We start from the raw sequence: 16,152 nt of genomic DNA, 5'->3' as shown, positions 1-16,152 counted from the left end.
ATTTTTTTCTGCCCAAAGTGGAAGATACAAAAAAGGCCAGGAACACATCTTGCTTATCCTTGTATTCGTCCAGAAATTCTTGAGCATATTATATACACAAATTTCTGAGTTAACCTTGCGTGTTCAGCTCCTGCTGTCCCGGACTGACATTACCACACAATGCTTCCCTATGGTTAAAAACATTAATTTTTTAAAAGAGGAATTTAGCTGAGTAAGAAAAAATGTTCTAAAACATCTTGTCAAATAAAAATATGAATTCCTCAAGATATATTGCGGTTTTTATAACTATGCTCAGTGTGTGATACCAAACACACAAACATCTTTAGAAAACAGCAGGTTAAAAAGTCAAAAGCGTTTCCTAGTTGCAGATATTCTTGGATATTTCAATACCTGGTTCTCCTAGAAGGGGTGTGGCACATTCAACCATGTTCTCTTTGATTTACAGAAACTCACAGGATTCTTCCTCTGAGTTGCACATTCAGGAAATTCTGGAATAAATTCTATCCAGTCTTCCATATTTGCATCTACTCAGACTTGCTGAAAAGCTTGAGCATATTAGTTGCAGATAGGAAAGGGGAAGGAAAGAGACTTGTTTTTTTATCTTCAAAACCCAGTGAGGTTTTTTTAACGCAAGACCATTTGTTAAGTTTCTCATCTGCCTCACCTGTTTGAAACACTAACAACAAACCCAAGTTCAACATTTTATCAAGTTTTTTCCATACAATTTTTTAAACCAACAGTATAAGGCTATATTATAATTAGATCATTCTAATAGTTAAATAAATGTTCATACTTTAAGCTCAGCTGGAAATGTTTCCATATTTCTCTAGTTGCATGGTGTTATCCAATTATTTTCTTACAAATATTGGGCAGTTTTCACATACTGTGCATTGATTCAGAACTGGCATTTCCATTTCAAAGCAAACAGACACTCAGTCACATGAAATAAATCCAGATTATGAATTTTATTACTTTGTTTAATGTCACTCATGACTGAGGACAGTTTCCAACACTATTTGGAGAAGGATAACCAAGTATGGCTTTTTTTTTTTTTTTTTTTTTTTTTTGTGGCGTATCTTGTGGGATCTTAGTTCCCTGAACAGGGATTGAACCCGAGCCCACAGCAGTGAGAGCACAGAGTCCTAAATACTGGACAGAGCAGGGAATTCCCACTATTTGTTTGTAAACTGTGTTTTGACAACACATGTCCTCACATACAGAAAACAGCACGTTAAAAAGTCAAAAGGGTTTCCTATATGTCTATAGGGGGAAACAGAATTTAAATAAATGCACTGAGAGTTCACTGCTCTGTTAATGTACACCAGCACCAGCAGATTTCCAACCAATACAGTGTCTGGAGTTTAGTTTTTACTACAAGATCCCTATAAATTAAAAAATAGCTGTTTTAGAAAGATTGAAAGAAAAAACTATGCCTAATACTAGTTTGTTTTTACTAATTCATTCAACAACAAACACTAAGAATATCTACCACTTGCTAGGCAATCTTCTAGTTGCTGAGGATACCACAGTAAACAAAAACCAATATAGATGACTGTCCCCACGGAGCATATATGCAACAAATAAATCATCAAGTGTATAAGCTATGAGAAAAATAATTAAGGGAGTAATGGGGTGGTGAGGGAGGGGCAGTGATAATATTAACTTTGGTGTTCAGGGATTCGTGCAAAGGAGACTTTGGAGCAAAAACTTGAGGGAAGTAAGGTACAAGTCATGCTGCTCTCTGGGTATGAGCATTCAGGGCAGAAAGGTACCCGAAGAGAGATCCTGCTTCTTATTATGTCTAGATTTGATAGAATAATAAAGTAGTTTCCTTGTTCCGTAATCTATCAGGTTATAATTTTCGATGTGGGGCCCAAAGGAGATGGAGGAAGCTGGTATAAGATTTCAGCTAACCCTCAAATCTGTTTTATGCTACTATGGCCCACAAGCCAAACCTGGCCCATGAAATGTGTTTATAAATAAAGTTTTATGGAAACACAGCCTCATTCATCAGTTTACACATTCTCTGTGGCTGCTTTCATGCTACAACTGCAGAGTTGCTGAGCTCCCACAGACACCATATGGCTGTAAAGATTAAAGTATTTATTATCTGACCCTTTACAGAAAATGTGTACTAATACTTTCTCTGTGGAATTCAGAATGCCATCAAAATCAGTGCTACCTGCACCAAAGAGACATGCGACCATGAGTTAAACAAAGCTCAGTAACCTCTGCATAAGGAATGGGTAGGCATCATTTTGTCTAATTAATGAGCATCTTAAACACCCTCACCATAGCCTACAGAGTCTAACTAGAAAAAGGAAAAATGGAGATTCCACTTGTGGTCTAATAAATACATGCTTCTTGGCCAGTTACACATATTTCTTTTAAGTCATAGCAATATAATCATGGAGAAGAGCTTTTTAATTTCTTGGTGATATAACAAGCTCCTTTGTTTACTTTCCTAGCTGCATCCTGGTAACCTGGAAAAAGACTCTGAAGTCAGAAAACTCAATTATTTTCTCTAAAATGGAAAAATAAAAATCTCAAAAAATTACAGCCTCTAACCTTAGGCAGGTTCAGAATAGAAAGGATGGAAAGTCAGAGTTCTGATAAAAAGAGAGAGAAAATGTTCTAACTATCCCAGAGGTGGCCAGTAATGGTGAATCTTTCTCTGTGCCTGCAACATAAACATACTAACCTAACTCCATCAAGATCGAGGTACCACCCACCAGAGATCATTCAGGAAACCACAGCTGCTAGGGGCTCTGTATGCAGAATCTGCTAAATCTTCCAGTGATACTTTGAGAGAGCACTGGGATCTCCCTAATCATTTAAATTCTACAGAAATGAAAGACCTGAGACTATTCCCGCTCAATGTTTCATTCCACCAGTGTGTATATTTGAGTAATGACTCATACCGGTGCAATTTGACTATGCATTTACCAATAATACCGATGACTGATGAAAAGCAGACACAGTTAACTACTTTGTCATCCTAATGCAACCAGAAAGGAGTGAGACAAAATATGTGATGCTAAGAAGTTCTCTGCTTCAGTTTAGTCAACATCTAATTTGCTAAAGGGATGCAATCCTATAAAGTATTAATCATGTAATTACTAACCACAAAAGGGTTCAGCTTTTTTTTTTCCGATTCCTTAAGAAATATCATTCCTTCTCCCACTAGTCAACTGATGCTTCTTCTAGCAATTTTTTTGCTAATAAAATTTATTTTAGGAGAAAACAGGCTTTCTAGAAATGATACACCTTTTCGGGGAAGAGTAGAGAAAACCAGCACAACATAGGGACTCACCACAACAACTACTTAAACAGAAGAGATTTAATCCCTAAATAATTTAATAATTCATGAGGAACATTTCCAGTAAATATTTCAAAAGGACATTCAAAATTCAGGATGTCAGAAAATAATTCTAATTAAACATAATCCCTCCCCAAAGATTTCTCAGTACTGCAAAATGCTTAAGGACAGAAGTTTCTTTGTCAACAACTGAAATGATAAAACTGCTTTTAAAGTATAATATTCAAGGGACTCTGACCTTTTGTGTAACATTCAAAACTCAAAACAATATATCAATAGCAGTGAAGCCTAAAATGTAACAGTGACATACTTTCCCCTAACTACAATAAGCCTTGTATTCCCAAACAGAACGCTGTTATAATGGGAGCGAAGAGCGAAAGCCAAACAGCGTGGGCTGAGTAATACAAACTCAATCGCTGTTGTTTTTCTTTGCTACAAATTGAGATACAGGATAGTGCATTTTGGTGCAAAGTTAGAAACTAACATTAAGGATCTAGATGTGAAATCAGACTTCCAGTTTTAATTTGCTATGCAGAACCTTAACCTGGAATTCCACACAGCACATGGCCCATGCCCCACATTATATCTAAAGAAGAGCATTTGCAAAAGTGTATTGAAAGTCCCTACAAACTGTCTCTGTATGCATGGGGGGTGGGGAGGAGCAACAGCAACCTAGCAGGTTTAGAAATGGATACGCTTGAATTTTTAAAAATATGCCACTTAGGGGAAAAAAAACAAAAAAGAATAAATACATACCCTTGGGGACAGAGTTTGTCAAGCCATCCTGATTTAACCTTTCTTGCAGATGATCCATAAAAACAGGCATAGGGAGATATTACATTTGAGGAAATGATTGATGAATCAGCCTTTCCACTTGTTGAGCTTAGTGGATAACTGTGCCTATTAACAGGGACAAAATTCACTGCTTTTTGAGTCCTAGATTTATATGGCTTTGAATGTTTTCTTCTTAAACTGTGAAAGCATTCTTCTACTGTTGAATATTCTGATTCCGAAGCAGAGTCTATAGGAAGATTGTTTTTGTCCTCTCGAGGTATCCAAATATCTTCTACTTTGTTTTCACTTACGTTCTCCATCCTGTTATCATATATGCTAAATGAAAAAAGAATGGTTTTAATATTTCCCACAGCTCTATGTGACTTAAGCCATTGGTTACTTTTTCTATTTATAAACAACCAATCACAGAAATTTAAGGCCAGGAAAAATGGTGGAGTTCAATTAACGCATCTGATAATTTTTAAAACTTCCTGAAAAATAGAAATCTCTCATTATACTAACACATATTTGAATACTACTAGAAGTAGTGTATTTTTTCTTATGTATCATTTAATCTGACCTGTTTATTTGGGGGGTTGGGTGTGAGTGGTGAGGATGGAGACTGCCATATTCTCTGCATCACAATTTAAACGTCTTCACCAGCACCAGTAAGTGGCCAGTCACTTAATGGGCCAGATCATGAACCACTATCTCGTGGAGAGAGGTACTAGAGATCTTATTTCCACATGTTGCCCCCTCTCTAACTCTCCACTAATTGACTTCAAGGACCCTATGTTCCATCATAATGTAATAAAACAAAGAATACATCTGACTGGTGAGAACTTTAGTATTATTTTGCATCACTAATGAGAAAAAACCTGCACCACATTGCTAACTAGAAAACAAGAAAGGGCCAGGGTACATTCAGAAGGTAAAAGCTGTATAACATATAATATTTACTGGAACACATAGTTGCTAAGTATATTCGTATAGATTTAAGGAATGACAAAACAGATTGGCTCAGCCATTTATGCATAATAAAACTCATTACAAAGAAGTTTTTGCTAATCAATGAAACAAATATGCGTAGGAGTCAAATTACATCCTTCTGGACGTGGTATTCTAAAAATCATTGCCACCTTAAAGGACTTAACTTGGCCCCTTCCACATTCTGCACTGTAGTAAGTTCATATCAAATGCCTACTGAAGATTCTCAATTATTTAGTCTCATCTTAAGGAAACTCTCAACAGTGTTAGCCCTGGAGAATAAAGGTTAACATAGACAAATGTTAGGTAATGATGCACTACATCAAGTGCTAATAAAGCTGAGAGAAAAATAAAATTTAAGTTGGTACCTTACAAACGCTATTCAATCTCATGTGTGATCCAAATAACTGGATAATTTTCAAGCTGCTTGTCAATGCTGAACTTCTAATAAAAGGATACTTTACATTTGTAAAAATTATGCACCTCACATAGCGACATTTTTGGCACTGCCCCTTTCTTCTTCATAGTAAGGTAACTTCCTATCTTTAAAGTGCAAACATGGTCACCACATATTTGCCACTTTGGGAAAGGGAGAATGGTTTCAATTAGGAAAAGACAAAAATAATGTGCTACAGACTATAGAATCGATTTACAGGCTCTAAATTCAATTACTGAAATGAGTGCTGTTGTCAAAAGAAAGGATTTGAACTTACCAATGTAAACTATTTTCTTAGAAATATAATATGAGCAAGAATTCAACATTGTATATTATATAACATTTTATTCAAAAGAATTAATCATCATCAATCATGTCCTCATACCTTGATTTGACAAAAAATGAGTTTCTTTCAGTAGTTGTTTCCCCTTTGAGTGTATCTTCCTGGGTCCAAAATTCATTCTTTATGGATCTCTTCTATAAAAAAAAAATACACATTTTTTTAGGGGAGCAATATTCTACAAAGATTCACAGTATCTGGGTTTAGTTTTATTAAACAAACGTCAATTGTTTAGATCAATTTTCAATAAAAACAATTTAATTAGGGTGACTATATTAAATGGTAGCCTTTTGATCCCTTTTTCAATATTTTATTTAAATCATTAATAACTCATCATTTCAACTAAGAAGAACAGAAGATGCTAAGAATAAAATTTATTTACTTTTACTTTCCCACTTACTTTTTGTCTTCCAACTTCTCTTTCATCATGACCAAGAAATAAAATACCAAAAGAGAACAAGTAGTGGAGAGGAAAGACTAAGTGATAAACTGAATAATTAAGATTTGTAAATAGTTAGAAGTCTGTCTATATTTGGGTATAAGGCAAAGTAAAATCTAGTAGCTTCTGTCAGTTTGCCTTTCCTTTTTACAGGGGTTTGTCTTATTCTTTTTTTTTTTTAAGTAACTTGTGGTAAATTTTGAAAACCCACTGATCTGTATTCCTAAAATCAAATTGAAATGTATTTCTGTGATATATTTTTAAAGATATAAATCTGCCATGATTTTACTGAGCAGAATTTCGCTGAATGGAAATTTCTTTCTTCAATATAACACATTCTTCAAACAGCTTAAAGGAAAATGAAGAGGCATATATAGGCAGAAAAGCAAAGAATTGAATATGGAAAAAAATTAAAATGTACGGGACTAACCTTGGAATTTTCTAGTCTCTGGAAGAGAAAGGTCTCTCCATAAGGGAAAATGGAAGATGAATTCTCCTCATTCGTATCTTTTGGGGGAATTATAGGATGAGAATAGAAAGATGTGAATAATGTGAAATATTGTTTTAAAAAAGCATGTGTTTAATTATTTTATAGCAATATCACAACTTAAGCTTTATTCTCTGAGAGTCCAAAATTCTGCTCATAATTCTTACCCTCAAATCAACTCTAAGCATGATTTTCTCAATGTATACACCCCTCACTTCACAACCAAAACACATTACTCACTGTTTCTCAAAGTGTGATGTGTCACATTTGTCCTTGCTAACCTATAGGATCCATGTTAATATAAGTAAGCACATTTCCCCATACAATGGAAATTGTCATGGTGTGTTTATAATGTTAATTCCTAAATAAGAGATTAGTTTTAATGGCAGAAAATTAATCTTAATTCTATTATAATTTTAAACAAATGATCATTAAAAGTTCACTAACATAACAGCTAGATGTTATAGCATTCAAAATGCCAGAATCCACTTAATATAATCCCTCTAATACCATAACTATTAATGCAACTGTAAGTAAATTCTTTCAAGAGAATTTCCACAATCCCTGAATTACATTGATCCACAAGAAAGAATTCTCAACACTTGCATTTTCTGCTGTGGCAAATTTTTTTAAAGGTTCAGTAGTCAAGTGTTTGCTAACAGCATTGAGAAGAATGTTCCTGAACTTGTACACGCAGAATTTTCAAAAAGAAAGAAAAGCCTCTGTCAATGAGCAGTTGACCAGAGCAATGTCAGCCCTTTCCTGTTACCATGGCAAAATTACTTTCCATAAATCTACGCCCTGTAGTTCAGACTGTCAGAAACCACATAATTTAGTTAAATGCTTTCGACTGTGGTTAATGATAAATGAAGCCTGGGTAAAAAAATCTTTTTACATTAGCATGTGCAAATTTCCAGGAGTCTGCGTATATATTACTGTCTTTCATTCACTCACCTTTAAAAGTGTCTGGAGTACTATGAACCCTGGCAGACAGTTATTCCCACTATTCCCTATTCCACAGGTGGGCTGCTTTCTTGATCATGATTTTAACACTTGTAAGAGTATCAAATGACTACTAACTAATTTACAGACTTTAAAAGCTGAGACTCACTTTGTTGTGTCATAGATTTTCCAGTTGAGGTGGGAACATTTCTTCTCTCACGGAAATAGCTTAAGGCAAAGGGAAAAATAGATAAAATACGTAAAAATAGATGTTACCATCTTGAGTAAAGGATTAATTGTAGGCACATATATTCTTTTTGTTAGAAAAACCAATATTCAAAAATAAGTTTGATTTTAATGAACAAATACAATGGCCAAATTCCATAAATGTGTTTTTTTAAATAGCCTTAAAGGAAGAGATTTTATTGGATTTTACAAGTGTTTGCTTCTTACATTTATAATTCACAAAAGTAAAATGAACATATTTGCCCAAGTATTTATGATTTCTTTTGTCTTTAGCTTTACAATATTGAATAAAAAATCTGTCTGGCTCTAAGAGCATAATTTGAAAAGACATAAGACCTTTTCTCAAAGATCTCACAACCTTGAGAGAGAAATACTACAGGTAATTAATTAGAATACAACGTAACAGCAATGCCAGAGGAAAACACTGTGGAAACAGAAGGTAATGAATACCTACTACCATATGAAAGAGTTCTATTTTTCCATTTAAATATAAGGATAAGGACAGTGGCCTTAACTTCTCTTAAATATAAATATGCCCAAGTAACTATAGGAAAGACTATATATATATGTAGTTGTAGTTATCTATTTATTTATATCTATATAAAAGAACAGAAACCAATGAAATAGAATATAAACAAAATTTAAAAATAATGGTAACCAAAAGCTGGTTCTTTGAAAAGATCAATAAAATTTATAACCCTCAGGGAAGGAAAATAAGAATGAGGGACAGAAGAGACAAATTACCAATATCGGGAATGAAAGAGAGGACATCACTACAAATCCTACAAACATTAAAGGGATAATTACAGACTATTAAGAAAAACTTTATGCCAATAAATTCAACAATTTACATGAAATGGAAAAATTCCTTGAGATACAAATGATCAAATAGGACACAAGAATAGAAAATCTTAATATCCCTGTATCTATTAGAAAAATTGAATTCAGTAATTAATCACCTACCCACAAAAAGCTCCAGGCCCAAATACTGCAATGGTGAGCTCCACCAAACATTTAAGGAAGGAATAATACCAATTCTATGTAAACCTTTTCAGAAAATTGGGAAGGAAGGACTACTTCCTAGTTCATTCAGTAAGGCCAGTATTACTAATACACAACCAGTCAAAAACAAAACAACAGATAAATATTAGACAAATATTCCTTATAAATTTAACATGCAAAAATCGTTAACAAAATATTAGCAAATCAAATCCAACAATACATAAAAAGGATAATATATTATGACCAGGTGAGATTTACCACAAGAAAGCAAAGTTGGTTTAACATGGAAAAATTAATATAATTCACCAAATTAAGAAAATAAAGGAGAAAAATCACATTCTCACAGCAATAGATTCAGAAAAACCAATTGACAAAATTCAAAATCCATTCATGACAAAAACTCTCAGCAAACTAGGAATAGAAAAAAACTTCCTCAACCTAATAAAGGGCATTTATGAAAAACCAACATCATAATCAAAGATTAAAGACTGAATCATTTTCCCTAAGACTGGAAATAAGGCAAGGAGGTGGGCGCTCACTAGTTATATACACATTAGTTCATATGTTGCAGTCAGTGCAACAAGCGAAAGAAATAAAAAAACATTCAAATTGGAAAGGAAGGCCTCTTATAAGCAGAAGTCTGTATCTAATCAACAGGAAATCCTTAAAAATCTACCTAAAAGCTTCTCAAACTGCTAAGTCAGTCAGTCTAGCAAGGTACCAGGATAGGGGGAAATATTTTTAAAAATCAATAGTATTTCTAAATACTAGCAATTAACAATTGGAAAAATAGTTTGAAAATATAACTTTTACAAGAGCATAAAGAAACATGAAATACTAAGGGGTAAATTTATCAAAATATGGGCAGGATCTGCACACTGAAAACTCTAAAACATTGCTGAGAAAAATTAAAGACCTAAATAAGTAGATATATCATGTTCATGGATTGGAAGACTCAATATCGTTAAGATGTGAATTCTCCACATATTGATATACAGCGTCAACATAATCCCAAACAAAATTCCAGTGATCTTTTTTATAGAAATTAACAAGGTGATGCTAAAATTTACATGCAAATAAGAACAATTTAGAATGGTCAGAACATTTAAAAGAAAGACAAAATTGGAAGATTTATAGTACATGATTTCAATATTTAGTCTAAAACTACAGCAATCAAATTTGTGTGGTATTGGTGAAAGGGCAGACATATAAATCAATGGAATTAAACAGAAGTCCACATATACTCCCACACATCTATGGTCCAGTGATTTTTGAAAAAATATGTCATGGCAATTCAATGGGGAAAGGATAGTCTTTTCAACAAGTGTTGCTGGAATAACTGGATAGCTCAATTTAAAAAAAGAAATGAATATCAACCATTACTTCATACCATATACAAAAATTAACTTGAAATGCAGTTTAGGCCTAAATGTTACTACTAAAACTCTAAACCTTCTGGAAACCAACAGAAGAAAAATTTTGCAACCTTTAAGTATGCAAAGATTTCTTAAATAAGATACAACACCCCCCCAAAAAAAAGTTGGACCTTTATGCTGTCACATATTTCTGATAAATGACTTGTTTCTAAAATATAAAAAGAATACTTACAATCTATTAATAGGAATGATTCAATTTAAAAATGGACAAAAATTTAAATAGACACTTTATAAGAGGATACACAGATGTGATAATAAATACGGACTCATTAGAATGGATAAACTTAAGGCTGTAAATACCAAGTGTTAGACAGCATGTTGAATAAATAAAAGGTTTAAATACTGCCAGCAGGAACGCAAAAGGGTACATCCATTTTGGAATACTGCTTGACATTTTCTGATAAAGTTAATTTAAGTTCCCAGCTATCCAATCCTAGAAACTCAAAAGAATTGAAAACATATTTCCAGGGAAATAAAGTTTTCTGGTCTTTCTTCATAGCAGTTTTACCCTCAATAATCAACAACTTAAAGCAAACTAAATGTACATCAACAGATGAATGATAAACAAATAGTGGTATAAGGACCTAAGGGATTACTACCAAGCTTGGGGGTGGGAACTAATAAAAGGATACAAATTAATACTAAACATAATAATATGAATAACTCTCAAAATCATCATGCTCAGCAAAAGAAGCCTGGCACAAAGTCGTATATCCTATATGATTCTATAAGGGAGCGTGGAAGATGGATGGACTGTAGAAGGACACTAAGAAATGCTTAGGGTTGATGGAACTGCCACTTCTTAATTGTGGTGATAATTTAATAGGTTTACACATCTTTCAAAACTCATCAAATTATATGCTTTGAATTGGTACAGTTTATTATGCAAATATTATACCTCAAAGAGTTGTTTAAAAATGAATTTAGCAAACCTACTCTTCATAGGGTTGATACATAAAATATAAACTATATTCCCAAATATCAGCGAACAAAATGAAATATTAAAAGTGATACCATATACAAAAGTATCAGAAAAATATAAAAACCCTGGATTAAATCTAACAAAAGATTTGTAAGAACTCAGTCCTGAGAAAATTAAAGAAAATCTAATTCAATGGAGGAATATATGGAAGACTGAATACTGCAAAGATGTCAACACTGCCTATGTTCATTTGTAGAATCAATGTAATCCCAATCAAAAGAGTTACAGGGGAGGGTATCTAGGTGGAATTTAAGAAGTTGATCTTTAAATTTATAAGAAAAAGCAAAAGACCAAGAATAACTAAGACACCTGAAGAAGAAAGTGAGAAGACTTGCTCTGCTAGGTATCAGGATTTATTTTTAAAACTATGGTAATGAAGAAACTACATTACTGATAAAAGGACAGATATATAGATTAGTGAAGTAGAATGGGCATAAAGGCACCCAATATTCATTTAAGTTAAAACAAAGATGTCAATCTTGAGCAATGAGCAAAGCATGTCTTTAATAAGAAGATGACTTGGATATCCACTTGGTATTAAAAAAAAAGTACTCCTACCTCAAACTATACCTAGAAATCAATTAAAGGTGGACTATAGGGGCTTCCCTGGTGGCGCAGTGGTTGAGAGTCCGCCTGCCGATGCAGGGGACACGGGTTCGTGCCCCGGTCCGGGAAGATCCCACATGCCGCGAGCGGCTAGGCCCGTGAGCCATGGCTGCTAAGCCTGCGCGTCCAGAGCCTGTGCTCTGCAACCGGAGAGGCCACAACAGTGAGAGGCCCGCGTACCGCAAAAAAAAAAAAAAAAAAGGTGGATTATAAATCCCAACATGATAGGCCAAACAATAAAGCTAGAAGAATATAAAACAGAATATCTTCTGTGTCTTAACATATGAAAAATTCTAACTCTAAAGGAAAGTAATGGTAAATCTGACTAAATTAAAGAACTTTCATTCATTAAAAGTCACCATCAAAGAATAAAAAAGCAGTATGTAGAAGAGGAAAATATATATTCGACAAAGGGCTCATACTCATGGTGAATCAATAACTCTTAAAAATCATTATAAAACACAGAAAATGCAATTCAAAACAACAACCCCCCTCCCTCAAAATGGGCAAATGACTCCAAAAGGCACCACATAAAAGATGATAGAAACATGGTCAGTGACCAATAAATGCGTTAAAAGGTGCTCGATTTCATTAGTCATCAGAAAATACAAATTAAAATCACAATGAAATATAACTACCCGCCCACCTGTATGGCTAAAATTTTTTAAATAACGAAATTCTGTTGAGGCTATGAGACAAAAGAAATGCACTAGTTAACACTGCTAGTGTTAACATAAGTGAGCATAACTACTCAATGATGAGAACCACTTTGCATTACCCACCAAAGTGCAAGATAAGCATATACTATGACAGCAACGCTACTCCTAAGTATATATTCAACAGACATACATGTAGATGAAAAGAAAAACCACCCAAATGTATGTAAACATAAAAAAGTTAAAGAAGCTGTGGGAGAATCACACAAAAGAATAACATTCAACAGACAAAACAACAAACTGACATGCAGCCACATGGATGCATCTCATAAACATCAGGTTGAATAAAAGATATCGGACACAAAATGTTACTTGCTGTATGATTCAATTTATATGAAATTCTAGAATAGGCAAAAGTAATTCAGTGAGATCAGTGGTTCCCCAATGTAGGTGATAGGATAATTTACTGCCAATGTGCAAAGGCGATTTTTGAGGGATGATAGAAATGTTCTATATCTTGATTGTGGTCACATGGGTGTATATATTTGTCAAAACTCATCAACCTGTCTATTTAATATCAGTCTTTTTTCTTACATGTAAGTTTGATATAAATAAAGCTGGTTTACACATGTGTGTACACATATATCATTTACATGTAAAATACTAGATGATGTGGAGAATGTGAACTATAACAGTAGAATGGATATCATGATATATCCATATGGGGAAATATTATACAGCAGTGAAAATGAACAGTCTACAAACATAGGTACCAACATAGATTAAGTCTCAAAGTTAAGCAAAATGAACTTAACTAAAAGATTTACTATATGGCTGCATTTTTAAAACCATAAGACAGTCAAAACTACAGCATAGAGAAAGGGATTCAAGATGGCGGAAGAGTAAGACGTGGAGATCACCTTCCTCCCCACAGATACATCAGAAATACATCTACACGTGGAACAACCCCTACAGAGCATCTCCTGAACGCCAGCAGAAGACCTAAAACCTCCCAAAAGGCAAGAAACTCCACGTACCTGGGTAGGGCAAAAGAAAAAAGAAAAAACAGAGACAAAAGAATAGGGATGGGACCTGCACCAGTGGGAGGGAGCTGTGAAGGAGGAAAGGTTTCCACACACTAGGAAGACCCTTCGTGGGTGGAGACTGCGAGTGGCGGAGGGGGGAGCTTCAGAGCCACGGAGGAGAGCGCAGCAACAGGGGTGTGGAGGGCAAAGCGGGGAGATTCCCGCACAGAGGATTGGCGCTGACCAGCACTCACCAGCACGAGAAGCTTCTCTGCTCACCCTCCGGGGCGGGCGGGGGCGGGGAGCTGAGGCTTGGGCTTCGGTTGGATGAGGACTGGAGTTGGCTGCATGAACAGAGCCTAAAGAGGGCTAGTGTGCCACAGCTAGCCGGGAGGGAGTCCGGGAAAAGGTCTGAAGCTGCCGAGGAGGCAAGACACTTTTTCTTGCCACTTTGTTTAGGGGTGCGCAGGGAGAGGGGATTAAGAGTGCTGCTTAAAGGAGCTCCAGAGATGGGCGCGAGCCGTGGCTATCAGCGCGGACCCCAGAGACGGGCATGAGACGCTAAGGCTGCTGTTGCAGCCACCAAGAAGCCTGTGTGCAAGCACAGGTCACTCTCCACATCTCCCCTCCTGGGAGCTGTGCAGCCTGCCACTGCCAGGGTCCCGTGATCCAGGGACAACTTCCCCGGGAGAACACACGGTGTGCCTCAGGCTGCTGCAACGTCACACTGGCCTCTGCCGCCACAGGCTTGCCCAGCATTCCGTACCCCTGCCTCCCCACGGCCTGAGTGAGCCAGAGCCCCTGAATAGCTACTCCTTTAACCCCGTCCTGTCTGAGTGAAGAACAGATGGCCTCAGGTGACCTACATGCAGAGGCAGGGCCAAATCCAAAGCTGAACCCCAGGAGCTGTGAGAACAAAGAAGGGAAAGGGAAATCTCTCCCAGCAGCCTCAGAAGCAGCAGAGTAAATCTCCACAATCAACTTGATGTACCCTGCATCTGTGGAATACCTAGATAGACAACGAATCATCCCAAATCAAGGAGGTGGAACTTTGGGAGCAACAATATATTTTTTTTCCCCTTTTTATCTTTTTCTGAGTGTGTATGCTTCTGTATGTGATTTTGTCTGTATAGCTTTGCTTTTATTAGTTGTCCTAGGGTTCTTTCTGTCCGTTTTTTTTCTTTTTTTTAGTATAGATTTTACTGCTTCTTATCATTGGTGGATTTGTTTTTAGGTTTGGTTGCTCTATTCTTTCCTTCTTTCTTACTTTATTACTTTAAAATTTTTTTAATAATTATTTTTTATTTTAATACCATTATTTTATTTCATTAAATTTCATTTCATTTCATTTTATCTTTTCCTTTCTTTCTTTCTTTCTTTTTTCCCCCCTATTGTGCTGAGCCATGTGGATAACAGGCTGTTGGTGCTTCGGCCAGGCATCAGGGCTATGCCTCTGAGGTGGGAGAGCCAATTTCAGGACATTGGTCCACCAGAGACCTCCCAGTTCCATGTAATATCAAATGGCAAAAATCTCCCAGAGAACTCCATCTCAACGCCACGACCCAGCTCCACTCAATGACCAGCAAGGTACAGTGCTGGACATCCTATGCCAAACAACTAGCAAGACAGGAACAAAACCCCACCCATTAGCAGAGAGGCTGCCAAAAATCATAAGGTCACAGACACCCCAAAACACACTACCAGATGTGGACCTACCCAACAGAAAGAAAAGATCCAGCCTCATCCATCAGAACACAGGCACTAGTCCCCTCCAGCAGGAAGCCTACACAAACCACTGAACCAGCCTTAGCCACTTGGGGCAGACACCAAAAGCAATGGGAACTACGAACCGGCAGCCTGCGAAAAGGAGACCTCAAATACAGTAAGTTAAGCACAATGAGAAGACACAGAAACACACAGCACATGAAGAAGCAAGGTAAAAACCCACCAGACCTAACAAATGAAGAGGGAATAGGCAGTCTACCTGAAAAAGAATTCGGAATAATGATAGAAAAGATGATCCACAATCTTGGAAACAGAATGGAGAAAATACAAGAAATGTTTAACACTGACCTAGAAGAACTAAAGAGCAAACAAACAATGATGAACAACACAATAAATGAAATTAAAAATTCTCTACAAAGGATCAGTAGCAGATTAACTGAGGCAGAAGAACGGATAAGTGACCTGGAAAATAAAATAGTGGAAATAAGTACTGTAGAGCAGAATAAAGAAAATAGAATGAAAAGAATTGAAGACAGTCTCAGAGACTTCTGAGACAACATTAAATGCACCAACATTCAAAATATAGAGGTCCCAGAAGAAGAAGAGAAAAAGAAAGGGACTGAGAAATATTTGAAGAGATTATAGTTGAAAACTTCCCTAATATGGGAAAGGAAATAGTCAAGTCCAGGAAGCACAGAGACTCCCATACAGGATAAATTCAATGAGAAGTACACCAAGACACATATTGAT

General features: G+C 35.9%; 1 protein-coding gene across 4 annotated transcripts in view; it reads right to left on the bottom strand.

Moving 5' to 3' along the window:
* Positions 1-16,152, bottom strand: part of ARAP2 (ArfGAP with RhoGAP domain, ankyrin repeat and PH domain 2) — a 199,385-nt gene that overhangs the window by 155,622 nt on the left and 27,611 nt on the right. For all 4 annotated transcript variants that reach the window (XM_060148378.1, XM_060148380.1, XM_060148377.1 and 1 more), the window contains 4 exons: positions 7,894-7,952; positions 6,726-6,802; positions 5,902-5,993; positions 4,076-4,429 (listed from right to left, as the gene is read on the bottom strand). In XM_060148378.1, coding sequence (XP_060004361.1) covers positions 4,076-4,429; positions 5,902-5,993; positions 6,726-6,802; positions 7,894-7,952 — 582 coding nt within the window. The remainder of the gene's footprint in view (positions 1-4,075; positions 4,430-5,901; positions 5,994-6,725; positions 6,803-7,893; positions 7,953-16,152) is intronic.

The sequence above is a fragment of the Lagenorhynchus albirostris genome, chromosome 4 (assembly GCF_949774975.1).
Source record: "Lagenorhynchus albirostris chromosome 4, mLagAlb1.1, whole genome shotgun sequence".
NCBI lineage: Eukaryota > Metazoa > Chordata > Mammalia > Artiodactyla > Delphinidae > Lagenorhynchus > Lagenorhynchus albirostris.
Note: the sequence above shows the minus strand (reverse complement) of the source record. Positions and strands in the feature narration are given on the sequence as shown.